Source organism: Manis pentadactyla, chromosome 3 (assembly GCF_030020395.1).
Source record: "Manis pentadactyla isolate mManPen7 chromosome 3, mManPen7.hap1, whole genome shotgun sequence".
NCBI lineage: Eukaryota > Metazoa > Chordata > Mammalia > Pholidota > Manidae > Manis > Manis pentadactyla.
In genome coordinates this window covers 215,731,748-215,754,672 of record NC_080021.1, presented here as the reverse complement: position 1 = coordinate 215,754,672, position 22,925 = coordinate 215,731,748, and the positions used below count along the sequence as shown (strand labels likewise).

The window sequence follows — 22,925 nt, the reverse complement described above, 5'->3', positions numbered from 1 at the left end:
CGTGTCCATGTGATGGAATATTACTCTTCGAAAAAATGTCCTGATACATGGGGAACACGGAAGATCCTTGAAGACATTAAGCTAAGTGAACATTATGAAATAGTGAAAACATCATGCTAGTTACAAAAGACCTCCCACTGTTGATTCCATTCTTATGAACATCCAGAATGAGTAAATCTATAGAAATAAGAAAGAACGGTGGTTGCCTAGGGCTAGGGGGTGAGGGGTGGGGGATTAGGAGGGTAACAGCCACCGGATACAGGGTTTCTTTGGGGATGTTAAAAATGTTCTAAAATTGATTGTGGGGATGGTCGCTGAATTCGTGACTACACTAAAAACCATGGAATCGTACAATTTAAATGGGTGAATTGTGTGGTATGTGAATTCCATCTCAAAGCAATTGAACATAAAGACCTAAGTGATTGCTGCCTTAGTAAAACTTAGTATTTTACAAGTGGTGGATAGAAGCCTTTGGATTCGGTATTATGGTATCTGAAGTTGGAAAGGGAACTCACGCTCTTCTTGTTTTCATTTCCCCTTCGTTTTTTAACTCTTAAGTTTCTTTGGAGTGCACATGCTAGTATTCAACATTTAACTATTATTGAAGTAAACGACTTTGTTTTTCTCATGTGTTCTTATGAGAAAAAGGGGTGCTAACCACTGGTACGTTCCCCCTTCCAGTACTTTCACGATGGACGAAAGGCACAGCAGCACATAGAGACTTGCTGGAAGCAACTCGAGTCGGTAAGTGAAAACCAGCTCAAGAAATGTCTTAATGGAGTTTCTAATTGGAATTTAATTTAAGCTTGGATCAACCAGGAAGTACAAAGCAAACAAAAATACTTAAGACATATCTTTAGAGATTTCCCCAATTCGAACTCTGAAGTCGTTTCCAGAAAACATTTTCTAAAGTAAAATGTTAAACCAAAAGAGCCCAAGTGTTTTTCTAAAAAATCTTACAGAAAGAACAAAGAGGAGAGGAGTTGGTGGAACTAAACGCAGATTGTAAAATAACTTCCTGAAATTATGATATATAACAAATCAGTTCAGAGAAGAAAGCTCTCTGGGAGAATTAGTAAAAATTATATCTTCTCATAGGAATCTCGTGGATTCACTAATAATGACTTTCCCCACTGTCGCTTTCCTCTGCTCTTATTAGAGTAAAAGACGATTTGAGCGGGATTGCAAAGAGGCTGACCGAGCGCAGCAGTACTTTGAGAAAATGGATGCTGACATAAATGTTACAAAAGCAGATGTTGAAAAGGTAAGGTGAAAGTGAGTCTTTGTTTCATTTCCTTTTTTAGCGTTTGTCACACATCCTCCCAGACTGCCTGTCTCCAAGTTCTCCTTTCTGATGTAACCACAAAAGACCACTCCACCTGGGATCGTTTTCATTCTGCGTCAGCCGCCATGGGGACCAAGAGCTAAAATTTGGGGACCCTTCTGGGTTACAACGCACGCAGTCTGTTTCTTTGTTGCCACCACGATGATAACAAGGAGACAACCCACGAACACCTCGTAGGGGGTGGTTTCCGGAGGTGATGGCTTTTCAAAGAAAAGGGCAGCCTCTTCCAAACTAGAGCGGACGTTCATTGCCATCTGGAAGAGCTTGGCTGCTGATAATGCTTCCATTAAAAAGATAAAGAGACTCACACTGCTGGCCCCGACTTCCAGTTGATTCATTCCGTTAACAGGTCATAGTGGAAAGCTTGCGTTTATAAGTCTTCTGAAAAGCTTTTCTCTAAATGGGCTTGTATTGGCAATTAGGACTGTTATGAAGTTTGTACTCTATCTTCTTACAGTTCCATATTTGTTTTTTTCCCCTAAAAGCTGAATTTTCTTTTTATAAAAGTCATTAATAAGAGTGTAAACAAAATTAGGCTGTTAAATAGCAGTATTCATGCGTTACTGCTGAGGGCTTTTTTTGGCATGCATAGCCTTTTGCTTTACGTGGGGGAAAAGCCCTTCGTGTTCAAGGATGTCTTTTACTTTTGCCAGATTAGTTGGAGATGGGTTTAATTATCTAGTATATTGAAATCCACATTCTCAGTATCAGTATTTAATCTCAAGTGGGGATATTTACTTTACCAAAAGATATATTGCTGGTAAAATTACTATAAATTACCATATTTGTCATAAGTTCTTACTAAATAGCCAACTCCCCAAAGTTTTTTAAATGTTACTCAATTAAATTAGATTGACCCAAACTTTATCAAAAAAACCTTTGGGTTAAATGAGGTAAAAATCAATGCATGTGCGACATAATCCAGTATAAATGTATGAATTCTTTATCAAATAATTTATTACCCTAGATGTAAAATTGGTGTAATTTTTATTCACTTAAAGATTTTTTAAAAGGAATTACCTTTGTGGTCTCTTCTTAGTGTAAAAGCTATCCACGCTAATTATAGAAATATCTGAAAATACAAAAATACTTAAGGGGGAGGAAAACATTAAAATACCCAACTATTGTTAATAAAAAGTACTTCACCTTCCAGAGCCTTTTTCTTTAAAAAATTATGTATATTATATATGTACAGTGTAAAGAACAATAACAAGTGGCACACAACTCACCCACAGTCTACTTGAAAAACAGAAGGTCTTACTGAGTCGTTGAGTCTCCGTCCCTCAGCCCACCCTTCTTAATCCGGTACAGACGCCAGCCTTCTCCTTAATTCGGTGTTGGTCATCTCTTTGCCGTTCCTCATAGCTTTCCACAGGTGTATGTAGCTCCAGTGAGTATATCTGATCATTTTGCTGCTTTTTCATCAAAATGTAAACAAAATCGTGCCCTCATTTATTTTCTTCTGACTTGACTTGTTTCATTCACTATCACATTTCTTATTTAACTCATGTAAAGTAGAGAACGCATGACTTTTGCATGTTAAGAGTAGAACCGGGTGCCTTGCTAAACTCTCTTTTTATTTCTATTTTGGGTTTTCTGTAGAGAGAGAGTCCTATCTCCAGCAAAGAATGGCAGTATTATTTCTTCTTTTCAACCCTTAATGCCTTTTATTTATTTTTGTTATCTTGCTCTACTGGTTATGACCGCATTATGCTGGGAGAAGCAGTCCCTGTGGACTTCCTTATCTTGTTCTTGATTATAAAGAGAGTGTTTCAAATGTTTCCCCATTAAGCATGATTTTAATATACCCTGTATCATGTTAAGAGATTTCCCTTCCTTTCCTGTTTTGCCAAGAGGTATTTTTTAAGCCTCACGTAATGTTGAATATCATCAAATACTTTTTCTGCTTCCTTTAATCCATTGTGATAGATGACATCAGTTTTCTTATATTGAACCAAAGTATCATTCCTGTGATAACTCCAACGAGGTTATGTTGTATTTTTTATATAGGTAGCAAAATTTTTTGGTTAATATTTTACTTATGATCTTTGCACCTATTTTTATTGAACTTGATCTATGATTTTCCTTTCTTGTCTGTTCTAGTTTTCTTACTTATTAGCTTTGGAGTGTTGCTCTTTTTTTCTGTTCTCTGAAATAATATATGTAAGATGAAATTAATTGTTCCTTAAATGCTTTTTAATATTTTATTGTAGGAAAATTTCTAACTACTGATTCAATTCATTTATTGCCTGCTTCTTCTTTGGTTCATCTTGGTGGCTTAGAGTTTTCTAGAAATATGTCCATTTCATCATAAATTTTCAAAGTTGTTGGTCAAAAGTCACCTGGAATATTCTCTCACCTTAATTTTTGCTGCATATGTTGTTGTGTACCCCTTATTTATTCCTAATATTGCTTATTGATAGTGTTTTCTTTTGGGGGGATCAGTTTTCTAAAATCATTGTTATCAGTATTTCTCAAGAACCAAAATTTATCTCTGTGGAGTTTCTCCTTTCTATTTTTATTTTCTATTTCATGTGATTTCTTTTCTTCTGTGATTGTGTTTGGATTTATTCTCTTCCCCTTTTTAAAATTTTGTTCTTCAGATGCTTACCTCATTTCAATTTTTCTTCTTTTTTAAATTAAATATCTAAATACCAGATTTCCCATTTAAGTATTCTTATTGGCAACCCACAAATTTTGGTATGTGGTCTTATTATTGTTCACTTCTGGGTACTTTTCACTTCCTTTACTATTGAGTCTCTCCTGTGATTTATTTGGAAGCATGTTTTAAAATTTCCAATTGTATGAGATATTTAAACATACCTTTTTGTTCTTGATTTCTAACTTAATTGCATCGGTTGTAGAAAGTTTGAGTTTGAGTCTTTTATGTTTGTTAAGACTTTTGTATGGCCTCGTACATGGTCAGTTTTTGCAAATGTTCTGTAAGTAATTGAAAAGACTGTATCGTCTCTCTTTCTTGGTTGCAGAGTTCTGCATATTTGCATTCGATCAAACTTGCTGATCGTGATGCAAATATTTCCATCATTGAGGATTTTTTGTCAGCTGGTTTTATCATTTTCTGAGAGAGATGTGTCACTTCTGTGTGTCTCACTTGCCTCGTCTGTAAAATGGGAAGACCAAGAACAGGTTTGATGCGCGTATTATTTGAGTCAACAGGTAGAGGGTACTTAAAGCCATTTATGGTGGTGGCCAGTGATCCGCAAGTTAACTGTTATGGTGATAATGGTAGAAGATTTGTCATTTTCTGTCAATTTTGCCCCTCTGTTGTGCAATTATGCTATCAAAAAATAAAGCTTAGAACTGTAATAGCTTGAATGTGATTTAATTTTTCATCAGTGTGTAGTGATCTTTCTACCGTCCTGCTTTATGCCTTGAAATCTATTTGACCTGATACATACCAATTCTTTCTTTGGGTTAGTGTTTGCCCAGCAAATCTTCCCCATGCTTTTACTCTACCTGTTTCTTTGTCCTGTATTTAGATGTGTGTTTTGTAAATGGGTGATGGTCTTTTTCTTTGACTGGAGAGTTTGGATTCAGACATACCTTCTCATTTTGTGTCTTCTATTTGTTTCACTTCGTTTGTCTCACTTTTTCTACGCTTCCTTACCTCTTACTCTGATACTCTTTGTTTCTTGCCTTCCTGGATTTTGAAATTTGTGTTTTGTTTTACTTTTCCTCATTCCATTTCTCCCCATGCTATTTTGGGGATTATGAACTCTATTTCTGTGCTTTTATTGGTTAGCCTAGACATTTTAACATGCGTACTCATCCTAAAGTGTAAAGCAAATCGGGGACCTTTACCAGTGCCCTCCCAAACAACACTTTAAGTGCTCCCTTTCAGCTCCCTTTCACTATGGCAATTTACTTGTGAATACTTTTGGTTCAACTACACAAATTAGGCCTTAGTAATTGTATGCGTTCTGTAAGTATGCTTTTTTGTTTTCTTTGTTCACCATTTCCTTTTATCTGGAATCTTATTCCTTCTTTTCAAAGGACATCCTTTAGAACTGCCTTTAGCAGAGATTTATTACAGTAAAAGCTCAGTATTTGTTTGAATAGAACTGTCTTTACTTCACTCCTTGAAAGGTGATTTCTCCATATATACAATCCTGAGTTGATTGTATTGCACCTGGAGGAACTTACTCTACCATTTTCTGGCTCTCATTTGTAATTGAAAAGTCACACTGAATGAGAAGTTGGTATAATTGTTAATCCTTAGAAGATAATGTGTCTTTTCTTCTTGGTAACTCTTAAGATCTATTTTGTTTTTGTTCTTCTGAAAGTTCACTGTGATGTATCTAGGTGTCAGTTTCTTTCTCTATCTTCCTTTGATTCCTTGAACTTATTGAATCCAGGTCACAGTTTTCCCACACTTGCCTGTCCCTCATTCTATTATTTCTTCTGGAATTCTGATTATAAGGCTTGGTTAAAACCTCTACTCTATAGCTTCTATGCTGTTTACCTTTCCTTACATTTCCCATCTCTCTCTGCTATGTTCCACGTAATTCCTTCAAATACAACTTTCATTTCACTAATTCTCTCTTAAGTTATGTCTAATCTGCTGTTAAACATGTCTGTTAAGCTTCTGATTTCAGTGGTTACATTTTCACTTCTATAATTTCCTTTTAGTTCTCTTTAAGAGATATGGTCATTTTGTTATTTTCTTGTCACTTTGTCACACTTATGTACCATATTTACTTCTTTAAAGATATTAAACTTACTTATTTTTGTTTTCTCTGTTTGATTAATTTCAATATGTATAATCTGTGGGCCTGATTCTTCAGTTTGTTGTTTCTGCTGACTTGCTCATGGTGATGTGTTTCCACCTATATTTCTGTTGTAATGCCAAAAGTATTGCAGAAAAACCTTACACTCTGCAAAAAGTACTGCTGAAAATAACAAACAGGGCGTATGGGAAAAATAGGCTTAGAAACTGATCGCTCAGTACTTAATAGAACTTTGTAACCAGAGCACCAATAAAACCACAGTCCTAGTGAAACTACTAGCTTTTGCACTGAGCATCTCAGTGCTTGTCCTTCAAGATGTAGGTCCTTCAGAGTATTAGAACCCTCAGAGCTGTAAGTCCTTGAGAGTGTTCATTTCTGATCGAGACCACTTTTATCAAAATGAAAAATCTGATCCAGGATGTAGCTTTTTGCATTTATCCATTGTTTTAACACAGGGGGAAATATCTTCCCCGTTTTTGCATTTATATTCCCAGCTTTACCACATGGCCCAACTGAATGGAGATTGTAGGAGTTCTTGAAACCACTAAGCCAGCCGCTAGTTGTAGTTCTACAGATTTTTACCCTTTTTCTTAAGAGCTGCAAGACATTGCGAAGGCTTGCTGTTGTGAGAAATCTTACCCATTATTACTTCCAAGCATTACTGTACTGTGAAAAATTGCACATAGACTAGCAAGGCTCCTATGTCATACAACATCATTGCCTGATATTTTAGTCACAGAAGAAGGTATAAGTCACAGCAGAAAAACATGTGAGATGCAGAACAGACTGCAATTATGACTGTGCATTCCTTGGCATTTTATTCATGGCCTAGGCTTAAAAGGGATTCACCAGGGAACTGGCATTGCCCTCCTGGGGTCACTACCAAGCTACCAAGGGTGCCATGTTCCTTAGAGGAACATAATCTAAATTTCCAATTTGAGGGTTGGAATCCACACATGCTATGTGACTTTTTTAGGACATAAAGAGTACTTTTGCCTTATCCTCAGGATTTTCATTCCTCTTACAAAAGAATCCTTTATTTAATAAGACATATAGGATTTGATTTTTCCATGTTCCTTTGCAGTCCCTCAACTTCTCTATATTACAAAACAGGTAGTAGGGACTATCTGTTCTATTTCATTTAAGGAGAGAAAAAAGTCTAGTTTTACCCTCAACTTAAGCACATGGGTCATGAGCCACCAGTTGACCCATTTGAACATGTGTATTATTTCTTTTATAAACCCAGACCAACTACTTCCCAATCACCAAATCCATTTTCAGTCCTCAGATTCAAAACTCTCTGACACCTGCATCTCGGCAAAGGACGAGAGACCCCATTCTTCCTTGAGTCTTCATGACCAAGAAAAACCATTCCACTGAGCTCCCTTCCTTTCCCCATTGTTCCTCTATGGAACGTGGCATCCGCACCATCTCCAACTATGCTCAGTTACCCAGAGATAAAACTACCAATTTTTCTTTACATCTACTTTATACATGCAAATTTACATGCAAATTTAGTTAAACTGGGCGCCTCAAGGATAACAACACATACCTTCTTTCTTGTAAGCAAATTACCGCACATCCAACCAAACACAAAACAAACGTCTTCATGACCTGCAGTGGACTGGACTTTGGGCAGATTCAGGCAGTTTGAATCCTATGCTGGCGAAAAGTTTGGCTCCAATCCCTATGTGGGACATGTAACATTTCGAAAAGAGAAGAAGAAAATTAGTCTCATACCCAGATCCTAAATAGCTTAGAAGGTGCACATGCACATAGTTCCCATCAACTGCACCATCAAACAACAAACGCAATTTAGAAGAGTCCGTCCTGCTCAGAGTGGGCGCGGTCACGACGTCTTTGTGAACACAGGCATATCATCCCAAGTGTCGTAGGGCTGACTGATAGGAACAGAAGGATGAATTATTTTTAATAATGATTGGATAATCTAATAATTTGTGGAAACTGGGGGAAAAGACATTTATGTTAGATCCAAAGACTGTCAGAAGTCAAAACTGGAAATGACATGAAGCAGTGGTAAGAACCAGGACACTGCACCCTCTCAGCTTGACGAGGCTTTCCTGGTGATAAAGCAAAACACTGATGTGATAGTTAAACCACTGTTTTCTTGGGGAAATTATAATGCTTCAAGTCACACTCAGAAGCAAAATAACCTAAGAATTCCAATGTTTAGACACTGTTCTATCACCTTCAATGTTTGTGATGCTAAAACTGGGTGTCCTTGAGGAGGAAGTAAGCAGTACTCCCACAAAAATAACAAACTGATGCTCTCAGTATAAGAGTAAACAACCACTGTATTGTATACCTGAAACCAATATAGTACTGTATATCAACTATACTTCAGTAAAAAAAAGAAAAGACAATACATTCTTGGAAATATTAAAATAGTTGTGGAGAGCTATTCAGTACCCATCAAAGGTCCTAAAGCCACAGCTGGGCCCAGCAATGGCGCTTCCGATATTTCAACTACCTTGAATCTGATTTGAGAGAGAAAAAAACAAGAAAAAAGTCATCCTGGAAGTTTCTGATCCACAAAGAGCCAGAACTCACATAGCATGTGTGGATCCCAACCCTCAACTTGGAAATTTAGATTAAGTTCCTCTAAGGAACTTGGCATCCTTAGTGGCTTGGTAGTGACCCCAGCCAGGCATAAGAGCTGATCACTCTTGCCACTTGCTATGTGTCCTTCTAGACCTTTTAAAATTGTTTTTTATTGAGGTAGTTAATAATAATTAAGTCCATACAGCATAAGTGGACAGGCCAGTGAGTTTTATATATATAAGAAATCATTTGCCACCACACAAGATCTGGGACATTTCTAGGACCCCAGCAGATCCTAGACCTTTGAGCCCTCCCACCACCCCAAAGGTCACTATTTTTCTGACCTCTATCTTATATTAGTTTAGCCTGTTACTGTACTTTATACAAATTATACAATACATAGCCCTCAGTCTGGCTGCTCTAGTTCAATATCGTGTTTGTGAGATTCATATTTTTGTTGCATATGGTGGTAGTTTGTGTTGTCCATTTTTAATTGCTGTGTGGTATCCCATTGTGTGGACATACCACCGTTTGTTTATCCATTCTCATGTCGGTGGGCTTTTGGATTGTTTTCCATATTGAGGCTAAATTAAGACTAAGCTCCTATGAACGTTGTTATACATGTCTGTGGGTGGACATGGTTTCTCACTTTTCTTGGCTACATACCTGCAAGTGGGATCCTGGGTCAGAGGTGTGCCCTTGGCTTTGCTGTCAGAGAGCCTGACAGGTGGTTGTACCAACTTCAGCAACTGCTCCTGATCCCCACCAACAGTTGGTATTGTTGGTCTTTTTGTTTTGCCTCTTAAATGGCTGTAGAGTGGAATCTTGTAGTGGTTTCATTTGGATTTACATTTGTTATTTCCTTGATGAAAAATGATGTTGAGCACCTTTTGGTATGCCATTATCTGCCATTTGAATAACCTCCTTTGTGATGCGCCCAAGTCTTTTGCTCTTTTAAAAATAGATTTTCTTCTTTTTGGCATATAGGTATCTTTATTCTGGATATGAGCGTGTGTTTGTGTACATGTAGACATATGTATGTACATATATATAATTATACAGTTTGCTTTTGTGTCTGGCTTCTTTTGATGAACACAAGTTATCAATTTTAAAAGTCCAATTTACCAATATATATTTTTAAGGGGAGCACTTTGTTTTCTGTTTAAAATGTCTTTACCCCATAAAGCTTTTCGGTATGCTTTAAATCAATGTGTGGGTGATCTTTTATTTAAAATTTTTTAATCTTTTAAAATATTAAAAATCAAATAGCAAATTCTGAATTTGCTATTAAAATATTGCTGTGGAGTGGGAAAAGCCTAAATGACTAAAATATTGTTTCCAAGTCACACGTTTTTAAAGATCATGGCAGGAAGTACAGAGAACCCTGCTCTCTGCAGCCCCATCTCTCAGAAGCCGGGAGCCATCAGCAGTGACTGTTCATTGTCACCTCGAGCAATTAAACTCTTCAGGTATTCTCAATTTTTCTTGCAGGTTAGGAGTATAGTGTGTAGAGAAATGGACAAGAGGCTACTTTTTAATGGAGTCAATATTTCTAACTCCATAGTTCAGAGATTACTTTTGAAGACTCAGAATTCTAAGTAACCATTACTTTATTTGATGCAAAATTCCCAGTAAGTTTTTTTCTCAGCAGGTCACTTCTGCTTGGTACAGCTTTTTATCCAAGTCAATTCTGAATTGGTCTATTTCTGTTTTCACATAGCCCCTGACATGAGTTATGCCATACTTTTTAAAAAATATATAATGGAATTCTAATGGAATCATGATTTCATGGTCTAATACTCATTTTTAAAAACATTTAACTTGTTGACGAAATTCCTATTGCGAAGTGGTCACATGCATTCATTCATTCATTGCCTCACCCATTGTTCATTGACTGTGCCCGAGGTGTGGGCATGGCACAGACACCAACAGGTAATCACACAATCGTGGACTTTCAGGAACTTGCCTTTCATTTTCTTCCTAATATTTAGTTCCTTATAGTGTGAATTTTCCCATTTGCTCCCTAAATGACTCTTGAATGGCATTTTGGTGACAGAAACTTTGATGTCAGGTTTTATCTGTCACTGTGCTTCAGAATAAGAACATGCTAGCCAGAATTGGAGGAGAGGCAGTACCTGATCTGTGCATCCTGATAGAGCTAGAGTTGGGTAGTGTGGCAGTGGGATGAAAAAGGAAAAGGTTATCAAAATGAATGGAATGTGAACTAATATTTCTGAACAGAGAGAACAGTGTTTTCTAAGTGCATGCATTAAACCGAGTTCATCCATGTCAGGCAATGAATAATTCCCTTTCTCTAATTCGCCCTTGCCTTGTGACTGTTGGTTCTTGCATAATTTCTAAATGCAAAATAGGATATTGTTTAACAGAAGCTGCAGTCAGTGGTTACAAGTAGATGCAGAAATTGTGAGTGAGTCCAAGTTAAGCTTTTAAAACTTTAGTATCAATTTCTCCTTTCCTAATAGGTCCAGTTTCATTTAACTTGCGTGATTCTCTTCCTGCTAGAGTCTGAGTTTTATGGGCAGTTGTTTGCTGTGAAACAGTTAACGTGGCTTCCTTATTCAAATTCATTGCAATTTTGAGTACTGACTAACCAGAAGAATTCTCTATACAATGTGAGAGGTTTCCTTATTTGGTGTACATGAGTTTTATTGTATAACCTCATTCGAGAAAATGTTTTCAGGGTTAAATTAAATTAAAATCCTGACCATGAGCACTTAAAACAGTGTATCAGTTTCTTAGGGAGTTTGATTCCATTTTTGTATTATATGGCTTCTAAAAATATTTGGCTTTGAACATTATTGCTTTTAAATTCTGTGTAGACGGCCTTATCATGAAGTGCAATGGAAACTCTAAGTCATTTATGAATTAAGGTAGAATTCTAAGAAGTATGTGGTAAACCTTCATGTTTCTAATAACAATAAAATATACGTGTACTCTTTTTTGCATGATATATTTACATAATAGAACGTTTTAAAGAGAAAAATAAAATTATAGTAAAGAATCTATGCCAATTTTAAGCAAGAGTGAAAGAATTTACTTTGAATGATTATCATTTTGATAATTATCTTGGTAAAATAAATGAAATTCAGTAGTTTAGGACATGTTCTTCGGTTGCAATCAGTGTTGCTGGCTCCATGGATCAGAGACAAGGTAGGGGTGGTTCTGCTCTAACTGAAGCCAGCTGAGTAGCAGAGTGTTAAATTTTTTTACCATTTGGGGAATCAGTCTCCAGCAAGATGACTACTTTAGTTATTGTACGTATAAGGAATTGTACTATTCAATTTTTTTTCTGCCCTTGCTGTAACCACAAGGTTGACGTCCTTGTTGAACATGTTAATGTCTTGAGTTCTTTCCCCAAATATGCTTCATATAAAATGTCTGCCTGGGTATGCGAGGGAGTTGTTCACTGTAACAATTTAGAAAACTTCTAAATTTCTTTGAAAAGAGGAAGTGGTTATACAGCAGGAAATACATTTTGCAACTGCAACTTCATCTTTAATTCAAAATGCTTTTTATTTACAATTAAAAATGTGTAGAATTAAAAAGACTGTAAAAAATGGATATTGTTGCTGTAACTATTCTTTTACAAGGGGATCAGTGTTCGAATCAAAGGTTCCAGAGAAGACACTTCGGTTATACTCTGGTTTATATCTGTCCTGTAAGCAGTACCATCTGTAGGGTTTATGTTTTGTTTACTTTGCCTCTCTTTGTGCTTGTATTCAAAACACCCTGACTGGTTTCCATTGTTTCGATCCTTAATATTTGTCCTGATTAACAGTGGATATGTTTTCTTCTTTTGACACTTCACATGGGAAATGGAACTTAATGGGAATTTTCTCCAATCATTAGCTGTGAAATAAATGTGTTCATATTTGGAAACAGGACACAACTTTGATCTGTGTCATAAGTGAACATTAGTAGGATGAGATTGTTTTTTAAGGCCTGTGACACTCAATATGAGTTTTACCATAACAAAATGAATCTGTGATAGGAATGCTGAAATGTAAAATTATTTACCATGGTTAAATGTTTCACATAGAAGTATTCTTAAGGTTGTGTTCAGCTCCGAGTTTCACTTTGTTTGGTAGCAGTTACTACTATCGCTAGATTGTTAACCTTAATTTTCACTTAACTTGTTTTTGAAGTAAGTGGTTTTTACACTAAAAATGGAGTTTGGTGAAATTAACATCTAAAAAAGAAACAGGAAGGTCAACATGTCAAAATCTTAAGAGTATCAGAAAATGTTGGGGATCATGGTGCCACCTGAAGTGAATTTATATAGAGACTAAATACTTTTAAAAGCTTCTTTGATGAAGTATTTCCAGTGTGCTTTATTTCATTTACATTAAAATGTTGACATGAGACTGTGTCAGCCTTGCTTGCTTTAGTTCTCCCCAAAGATAATCATTAACAAACGTCTCAATTAATGCACAAAATAGCAACAGAGCAAAGATAAGCCATTCTCATACCCTAGATCTGAAGGTAAAAATAAACTATAAATAAAATCTAACTGAATACAAATACTCAGATTATATGAATATAAAATAAAAATGAATTAAATTAATAAAAATATTTACTGATGTGTGTGTGTGGCTTCAAACACTTGGCACTTACTATGTGCCTTCACTGGTCTAGAGGCAACTCATTTCATAAATTATTTTAAGTTCTCTGATCGTGAATGGTCTAGTTTGGCCAAAAACTTGGTCTTAATCTTCATACAACATAGAAGGGGGTTCAGATCTTGTTTCTCCCACTCACTTGTGGTATGGCGTGAAGCAATTTACTTCATCTCTGAGCCTGTTTCCTATTCTGCAAAATAAAGGTAATATTGCATACTTCTGCATATGCAGGGCTTGTGGGGAGGTTTGGTGTGTGTGATGCATGTAAAGTAGAGATTTATTTTTGGACTATAGTTATCTGGTTGGCAGTATTACCATCATCTGTATTTTGCCTATTTGTTTCTTTCTCTTTTGAATTTTTCTGGCTCCTTCCTCCTCACTTCTTCCCCCATCAGCCTGCTGTGTATCAACTGAGCATTTTGAACATTCTAAGCATCTAGGCACTCCACAGGAATATTTCTTGAGCAAATAGCACATAGCATCAATAGGATTACAATAGACCCCTTTCAGGGCGGCCCCTGATTAGCAAATAATGGTAACATGGAGAGACAAGGAAAACTTGAGCCATTTGGAGAATAAGGTAAAGAGTATCATATGTTATGTGCTAAATTGTGTGGTGAAGATAATCAGCAATAGCAGTTAAAAAATGATACATGCTTACTGGGGTATGTGATAGATGAAATCACCTGGTCCTATGACCAGCAAATCATGGAGCTCAATAGTTTCTTGTGGACTGGATTCTTCATCTGTAAAAGCTCTGTGTGGATTACAACTTGTTGGGGTAAGCCTGAAGGAGGAACTGGACTTGAACTTGAAGGATAGGTAGAAATTGAAAAGACAGAGCATAGAGAGCAGCTGAGGCAGGGAGAACTCCATTCGGGACATGAAGGGAAGCCTACTGCTGATGTTGACCTGCCTGATGGGGTAGGGCCCTGAGCAGGAGCTTCTGGAAGGTGAGATGAGGACAGATCATGAAGGATATTCAAAGCTAAATGGTGGAATAAATGTACCCCTCATGAAATGCTGCTAAACCTGCTTCTCAGGAAACTTACACAGGAAGAGTGTTTTATGTTTTCTGTAAGAATTTTAATCCTTTCCGTAATTCTTTTATTCCTTTATAGATAAATGTTAAGTTATCATTGGCCTAAAGTGGCCCTACTGTATATGGTACAGCCAAGACAAAAGCGTATTTCTATGCCTCAAAGTCAGAGTTCCTGCCAGTGTACCATATGGCTTACTGCTGGATTATATTAAATGAGCTCTTTACAGTTAACCACTGCTCTTGCCTACAGAACTAGGCAGGTGATAATGGGTTGGGGTATGATGGTTAATAGCAATTGACTTGAAGCCTCCACATCAGAGAGCCAATAAGGAGAGGGGGAAACTGTACTGTGCTAGGAAACACAGGGATCGTCTAACAGTGGCAGCTATTCACCATCTGTCCACACAACTATAGCCATGTGATAATGCAGGCCAAGTATTGTCACTTACAGCGTATTATTTCTCTGAGCTAAATTCCTCCTTCCTGTATGATAGATTGTTTTGATGTCTTTGCATGAGGATTTGTGAGTAGTAAGTTTTTTATTTGTCTGAAGTGTCTCTAATTTGTCCTCCCTCTAATGTGATAGTTTAACTAGGTATAGAATTCTAAGCTGACAGTTATTTTCTCCAAACGTTTTGAAAATACCATTCCGTTGTCATTTATCATCGATTATTTCCTCTTGGGAGGTTCACTGTCTACCTAGTTGCCTTTCTTTGTAGATACTTGACTTCCCTCCTAGTTGTTAAGACCTTGTCCTTGCCATTGGTGTTTTGTGGCATCACTGTGATGTTTCAGAGTACAGACCTTTTAATTCTAATTTATTTTGCTTGGGAGTCACTGGGATTTGTTCCTTTCGTAAGTGTAGGAAAACTCCCAGACATTGACTCTTCAAATACTGTTGGTCTTTCATTCTCTCAAATTGTTGGTTATGGGACTCATATTGGATGTGTGTGAAACTGCTAATTTTCTTCCCCTTACATTTAACTCCTAATTTCTCTTCCATTCATTCTTTATCTCTATGTATTACATTTCATACAACTTTCTCAGCTACTTCATGAATTCTCTTCAATTATTCTCTTATTTAACTCATCTAAGTTTTTCAGTGACTGCATTTTTTATTTTCGGAAGTTCCATTTGATTCTTTTGCAGATATGCTTCATCTTTATGTCTTATTTATTGTGATTCCAGTGCTTCTTTTATTTCTTGAAGCATTTTAAAAGTCTTGTTTTATATTGTCTTTCACATTTTCTTTGAACTCAAGTTCCTATGGTGATCATTTTTCTCTTTATTGTGTCAGATCTCATGGTGGTTTATTTCCCTGTGCATTTATGGTTATTATCATCTTTTTTTGTATGAGTTTATCTTCAACAGGGATTTTTTTTTTTCTATCTTTTTCTGTCAGACAATCTGGGACTGATTTTTATGTTAACTACTTGGGTTGGGGGTTCTTATACCATCTGTTTAATATATACAAGTTTAAAGTTTTATTTCTCAGAGGATGCCCTTCCTCCACCCCATAGTCTGAGACCTCAACAAGCTTCTTTGCTGTCTTCTTTGATCACTAGAGGTTTTGGTAGGTGCCACCCTGGCTAAAAGAAAAGTAGAGAAAACTACCACTGAGGTTAAAATAGAGAAAGGCTTGTGATCTTACATCTTGACCTCATTGGTAGTATATGCTGAATATCACATGTAAGATTTTTAGTATTGAACATCACTGATTAAACATCTATTGTCACTTGGGTACTAATGGTAAACAGCTGCTAATCTACCACCAAATACCTCATATTTCTTTAGAATTCGAAATATGGTGTTTCATTTCTTGCCCTGGGGTATGTAACCTGACTAATATTTTTACTTTTCTGAGGAATGTGTCTTTTCTAGGACTACATCACAAATGCTTTCAGTATTTTTGTTCTTCATAGTAGCTCCTCAGCAGCAGAGAGTCATCTCGGTATTAGCTTTCTAGAATCCAGGCCATGTTCAGCTGTACATATATGAAACCTTGTGAGTGTCTTCTGGGGTGAAGTTATTTATTAAGGGGAGGAGGGGAAGAGAAACAGCCACTCAGTTTCAAACCTACCATAAAGGAAAACCCAAGTCTCTTGCCAATTACAGTGCCTTAGAAAACCAGGGAGAAGGACGGACCAAATCTTGGAGACCATGATCTCTATTTTACCAAGACCTCTGAGCTCACACCAAGTTTTTCACCAGCCTGCCTTAAAGCTGTGCCAACAAGATAAACAATATCAGCACTAACTTCTCTTTTAGCAGAAATTGTCACTCACCTTGAGTAAACAGATATTTCCAATTCTACTTTTCAAATAAGGCAACCAGGGTGTAAGGAAACAGAAGGCCTTTTCTTAAAACTAGTTAGCAAGTGAATGGCCCGTGTGGGATTGAGATGCTGGCCTCATTTGCTATCTTTCCATATTCTCTCCTATTTCAGTGACCGTTCACCAACGGAACCTACAATACTGGGACTAGAAGTTGTAAGACTGTTAAAAAAAAGCAAAAAGAAATCAGGAAATTGCTGGAATATTTCAAGCATATTTCTTTGGTTAACTTATTTTGAAGTTTTTCTCTGTTTTGTATTTTAGCTGCCCTTACAATTTATCAAAGACAGACTCATTGCTTTGGCAAGTCCCCGGCCTGGAAGTCTGCAACAAAAACTCACATCGCTCTGTCTGAATAGGAATTTTTAAATGCATTCTTAGACTTAAACTTGAAAATGTATTCTAGATGCAACAGTTTGCTGGGAAATTTAAACAATGCCATTTATCGTACAACAACATTGCTCCAGACAGAGAACTTTTTCATCTCTCCCTTTGTTAGTGTCCCGCCTACTACTGCATTTTCTTTTCAGAGCTCTCTCTCTCTCTCTCTCCCTCTCTCTCTCTCTGTGTGTGTGTGTGTGTGTGTGTGTGTGTGTGTGTGTGTGTGTGTGTGCACGTGCCTCAAAGGCAAACCATGCCTCTTCCAGCTTTCACTGTTTCTGGAATTCAGCTTTAGAATATGTCTCTTTTACTAATATTTCTGACAAAATTAAATATTCCTTAATCACTCTTTTCAGAAGTGATCATTAATGTTTTGTTTTTACAATAATAGGATGATACTATAAATACTGTTTTGAAAGCTTTAGAAATTAAAAAAAATCACATACACGTTTCACTTTCCCTTATCATTAAATACTCTTTTACATTTTTTTTTTTTTTACAGGCTACACATGAATCCATCAAGGGTATTACCTGTATATTTAACCAAGCACATTACTGGGCATTTGCTTCAAATTATTAGCTGTTATAAACAGCACTGGGATGGATATCTTCTGTGAACATTTTTAATTATTTCACTGAGATAAATTCCCGGAAGTAGAAGAGTTGAGTCAAAGACTAGGGTAGTATGAGGCTTACCCCTAATCGCTGACAAACCCTAAAGATGCCCAGTATGCCAATTAGAGTTTTCAGGGATCCTCAACAGGTTTCTGTTTCTCTGATCTCAGAAATACCTAGAAAATTGGTCAAACTATTCAGTGGCCCCTGCCTTCCCTGAATGTTGTGCAAATGTGTGTGCTTTTTCTCGTTAACCGGGCCATGCCCAAAAGGCGGGGGCTCCAGGGGTTGACTCTGAGGGGCGCCAAGTCGGTCAGCTGTTGATTGTAACGAGGTGGTGTCTTTACAGCTGTGCTCTGGCGCTTTCCAGTGAATTGCCCCTGACTGCTGTACCTCCCTCGGTGTTCTCACAGATTCCCCCCAATAAATTAAGAGTTCCAGGTTGTCACTGTCGATAGTGATTATCAGCGGAATAGGCAGGGACTTTTACTTTTTAAACCATACAGTTCTGTGAACTTAATTATTTACACCACATTTTTGTAATCAGTGAATGAAGAACTGGAGATGGAGAGAGGCGCCAGATAACCCAGGTTAATAAATTCATAAGTTTAATTTTATCTGCAGTATTAAGTCAGCAGCTCAGAAGGGAATCAGGAGCCAAGAGGCCTGCTGGGTCCTTGCTGGGCCTCCAGCTCCTGCCACACACCCTTCTGGCTGGGTTCCGGGGACAGCACTCAGGCCCATCTGCCCTCAAGTGGAGCTGCTTAGGGTCGCCGGCTGTCAGAGAACAACTACATCCTAGTTGCAAAGTAGTGAATTCAGAATAAAATCTTGATTTAGCACCCTTTACCCGCCAGCCTAAAATATAATTGGTCTCTCATAATAATGATGAAGTAAAATGTTGAAAGTACGGCTGCTCCAGAGAACATTCACTGTTGTTCAAGCCGCCAATGATAACTGTGAGCTATTCCTCATTGCTCTCCCCAAATTTTTGGCAATAAAGGGCTGGCCTTTCTAATTTGGTTTTTTTTTAATTAAGGTATTATTGATATACACTCTTATGAAGGTTTCACATGAAAAAACAATGTGGTTATTACATCTGCCCACATTATCAAGTCCCCACCCACACCCCACTGCAGTCACTGTCCATCAGTGCAGCAAGATGCCACAGAGTCACTGTTTGCCTTCTCTGTGCTACAGTTCTCCCCGTGACCCCCCACACCATGTGTACTGAACATAAATACCCCTCAATCCCCACCTCCCTCTCTCCCGACCCTCCCTCCCACACCCCTCCCCTTTAGTAACCACTAGTCCCTTCTTGGAGTCTCTGAGCCTGCTGCCATTTTGTTCCTTCAGTGTTGCTTCATTGTTATACTCCACAAATGAGGGAAATCATTTGACACCTGTCTTTCTCCACCTGGTTTATTTCACTGAGCATAATATCCTCCAGGTCCATCCATGCTGTTGCAAATGGTAGGATTTGTTTCTGTCTTATGGCTGAATAGTATTCCATTGTGTATATGTACCACATCTTCTTTATCCATTCATCTACTGATGGACACTTAGGTTGCTTCCATATCTTGGCTATTGTAAAAAGTGCTGCTATAAACATAGGGGTGTGTATGTCTTTTTTTTTTTTTTTTTTGCTATCATTAATCTACAATTACATGAAGAACACTATGTTTACCAGGCTCCCCCCCTCACAAGTCCCCCACACATACCGCACTACAGTCACTGTCCATCAGCGTGCGTATGTCTTCTTGAATCTGAGAAGTTGTATTCTTTGGGTAAATTCCAAGGAGTAGGATTCCCAGGTCAAATGGTATTTCTATTTTTAGTTTTTTGAGGAACCTCTATACTGCTTTCCAAAATGGTTGAACTAGCTTACATTCCCACCAGCAGTGTAGGAGGGTTTCCCTTTCTCCGCATCCTCACCAGCATTTGTTGTTCTTGGTCTTTTCGATGCTGGCTATCCTTACTGGTGTGAGGTGATATCTCATTGTGGTTTTAATTTGCATTTCCCTGATGATTAGTGATGTGGAGCATCTTTTCATGTGCCTGTTGGCCATCTGAATTTCTTCTTTGGAGAATTGTCTCTTCATATCCTCTGCCCATTTTTTAATCAGATTGTTTGCTTTTTGGGTGTCAAAGTGTGTGAGTTCTTTGGATGTTAACCCCTGGTCAGATATGTCATTTACAAATATATTCTCCCATACTGTAGAATGCCTTTTTGTTCTGTTGATGGTGCCATTTGCCATACAGAAACTTTTTAGTTTGATGTAGTCCCATTAGTTCATTTTTGCTTTTGTTTCCCTTGCTCAGGGAGATGCGTTCAGAAAGAAGTTGCTCATGCTTATATTCAGGAGATTTTTGCCTATGTTGTCTTCTAAGAGTTTCATGGTTTCATGACTTACATTCAGGTCTTTGATCCATTTCGAGTTTACTTTTGTGTATGGGATTAAACAATAATCCAGTTTGATTCTGTTGCATGTAGCTGTCCAGTTTTGCCAAAACCAGATGTTGAAGAGGCTGTCATTTCCCCATTGTATGTCCATGGCTCCTTTATCATATACTAATTGACCATATATGGTTGGGTTTATATCAGGGCTCTCTAGTCTGTTCCATTGGTCTGTGGGTCTGTTCTTATGCCAATACCAAATTACTGTGGCTTTGTAGCAGAGCTTGAAGTCAGGAAGCATAATCCCTCCAGCTTTATTCTTTCTTCTTGGGATTGCTTTGGTATTTGGGGTCTTTTGTGGTTCCATATGAATTTTAGAACTATTTGCTCTAGTTCGTTGAAGAATGCTGTTGGTATTTTGATAGGAATTGCATTGAATCTGTAGATCTCTTTAGGCAGGATGGCCATTTTGACAATATTAATTCTTCTGTCCATGAGCACGGGATGTGTTTCCATTTATTGGTGTCTTCTTTAATTTTTCTCATGAGTGTCTTGTAGTTTTCAGAGTATCTAATTTGTTATATTGCATGCTTTTAATAAAAGGAAAAAGTGGCTTTCGAAAAGCTCTGAATGCTGCTGCAGTAAATGCTTTATCATTTAAGGAGTTAGCAGTGGATGATATTCTGAGAGATTCTGAAATCATATTCAAAAAATTAATAAATCCGATTATTTATTTACAATAAATATAGGAATAGAACCCGTGCACGTTTGCTCATTTCGTTAAAAGGTCAAAAGCCATAAGCAGCCCTGGTAAAAGGTGTGAGGGTATAAATGGCAAATCTACCATGCTCCCCATGTGAAAGGGAGCAATATTCTTAGTAAGGCCTATATTCTCTGCTTGCGACAATTGAGACTCAGCCAGTCCCGTTATTTTTGCTTTAATCCTTGAAACGTTTGAGGAAAACTAATACTGAATTGAACAGGAAGTAACTATACATTATGATCATGTTAATAATCTAAATTTAAGTAACTAGCTGGATCGATGGTATTTTTGTCTTTAAACTCACTAGGATTTAGAAGCATTGGGCTGCAGTTCAGGTTCTAAAATATTGTTTCCTTTATTTAGAAACTCCAACCCTGACCTTTTAGGCAGTATAACTTTCCTTCCACAGGACGTTGACATGGACTGTGTTGAGAATTACCAAGCAGTGAGGTCATGCTGAAGCAGTACATACGTAGGCCTCTTTGGCATTATTTAGGGGGATTCCCAAGGGTTTGCCAAAGAAATTCTAAAGTTTAAATTAAGTCTTTCTGATTGACAGTGAAAGTGGTCTAGGTCTCATTCCACCATGTCTGCGAATTACAGCCTCAGGCAACTGTGGTCGTCCTGGACTTTTTTAGACTATTATCTCTAAATTCTGTGACTCTGACTCATTAAACAAAAAACCAAATCCTCTGAACTTCTCTCTGCCCTACAGTAATGTTGCTGCAAGATGCAGTGTCTCTTAGTATTAGAATGGGAACTTTAATTTAATTATAAGAAATAACTTATGGTCTGACTTAGAAAGGAAGATTGTACCTCTTCAAGATAATAGTTGCTATTTTTAGACTGACTTAAAAAGAGATGAGAAATGGTGATGCTTGCAATCTTCATTTAGCCTTACATATTAGGAGATAGCCTCTAAAATATCTGTACTTACGGTTATTCCAGATAAGCTTTTGAAAGTACTTTAAAAGATATTTTGAAAAATATATTTGTAATAATGAGTGACTGATTCAACAGTAGTTTTAGAGAAAGACTCTACAATTAATTGTACAATAAACATAACAGCTTACTAAACAAAAGTAGATTTTCCATAGTAAAACTTGGTCAGAACAATGGCGCATCCCGGGGCCTGGGACTGAAAAGTGGATATTAATTCAAAGCAGCTGGATGCTGGAATTGAGAAAAAGACAGTCCTGTCTTTCCACTGCAAATCTTGCAAAAGCTGATGCACAATATTTTGCTGCTTTTAAGTGTTTCTCTATCCTTTTTGTGAGTGGCAGGCAGAGAGAGACTGTAGAAATACATAGGCTTTTGAGATCTTACATCCAAGCTTTTGCATTCAAGAAAACTCCCAGAGAGATAATGCTTCTTTAACATAAAAGTAGATGCATTCCCTCTAATGTGTTTGTCAGGTTTGAAACTTTCCAGCCTGGATTTTATGCATGTTTTCCCTTATTTCGGCTTCTTCCATTGTTCACATATCGTGGTACCCAGTTATGTTTCAGGATTACTGCATATAAACAGTGTAAAGGGTATCATGAGAGCATTATAAGTTACCGTGCTTATGAAAGCAGCCACATAGCCGGAGCGAAGACATTATTAGAGATTCTGGGGAGCTGGAAGGAAGAAGACCACGCGCACTTCCCATCGAAGCTCCGGCAGGGCTCGCCTCCGGGGCCCGTGAGCGAACTAGTCCAGGCTGGTTTGCTGGCTTGTCAGGAAGCATTTTTATGCTTGTGTGATGTGTGTGTGTGTGTGTGTGTGTGTGTGTGTGTGTGTGTGTGTGTGTGCGCGCGCGCGCGCGCACATACATAAATACATACATGATGATAGCATTCTGATCTCTGTGTCAGAACTAAGCTATTTAAAAAATTCACCAAGAGAGAATCCTTTGTCCAAAATAAATAAGGGGACTGTCCATCCTGTTTCTTGTTACTCTTGTTTACAAAAGAGATGATGGTCCTCCCCACCCCCTTGGATTTTTGTCAGACTTTTTCCAAGGAAGGTTTGTGAATAGAGAATTCTTTTAGAAGTTGGGGTCTACCTGGGAATGTCCTTGTTTGTTTTGTTCTCATATTCTTACCGCGGCCATAAC

General features: G+C 37.6%; 1 protein-coding gene across 19 annotated transcripts in view; it reads left to right on the top strand.

The window, feature by feature from the left end:
- Positions 1–22,925, top strand: part of FNBP1 (formin binding protein 1) — a 116,756-nt gene that overhangs the window by 61,153 nt on the left and 32,678 nt on the right. For all 19 annotated transcript variants that reach the window (XM_036913592.2, XM_036913611.2, XM_036913610.2 and 16 more), the window contains 2 exons: positions 682–744; positions 1,160–1,264. In XM_036913592.2, the coding sequence (XP_036769487.1) occupies positions 682–744; positions 1,160–1,264 (168 nt within the window). The remainder of the gene's footprint in view (positions 1–681; positions 745–1,159; positions 1,265–22,925) is intronic.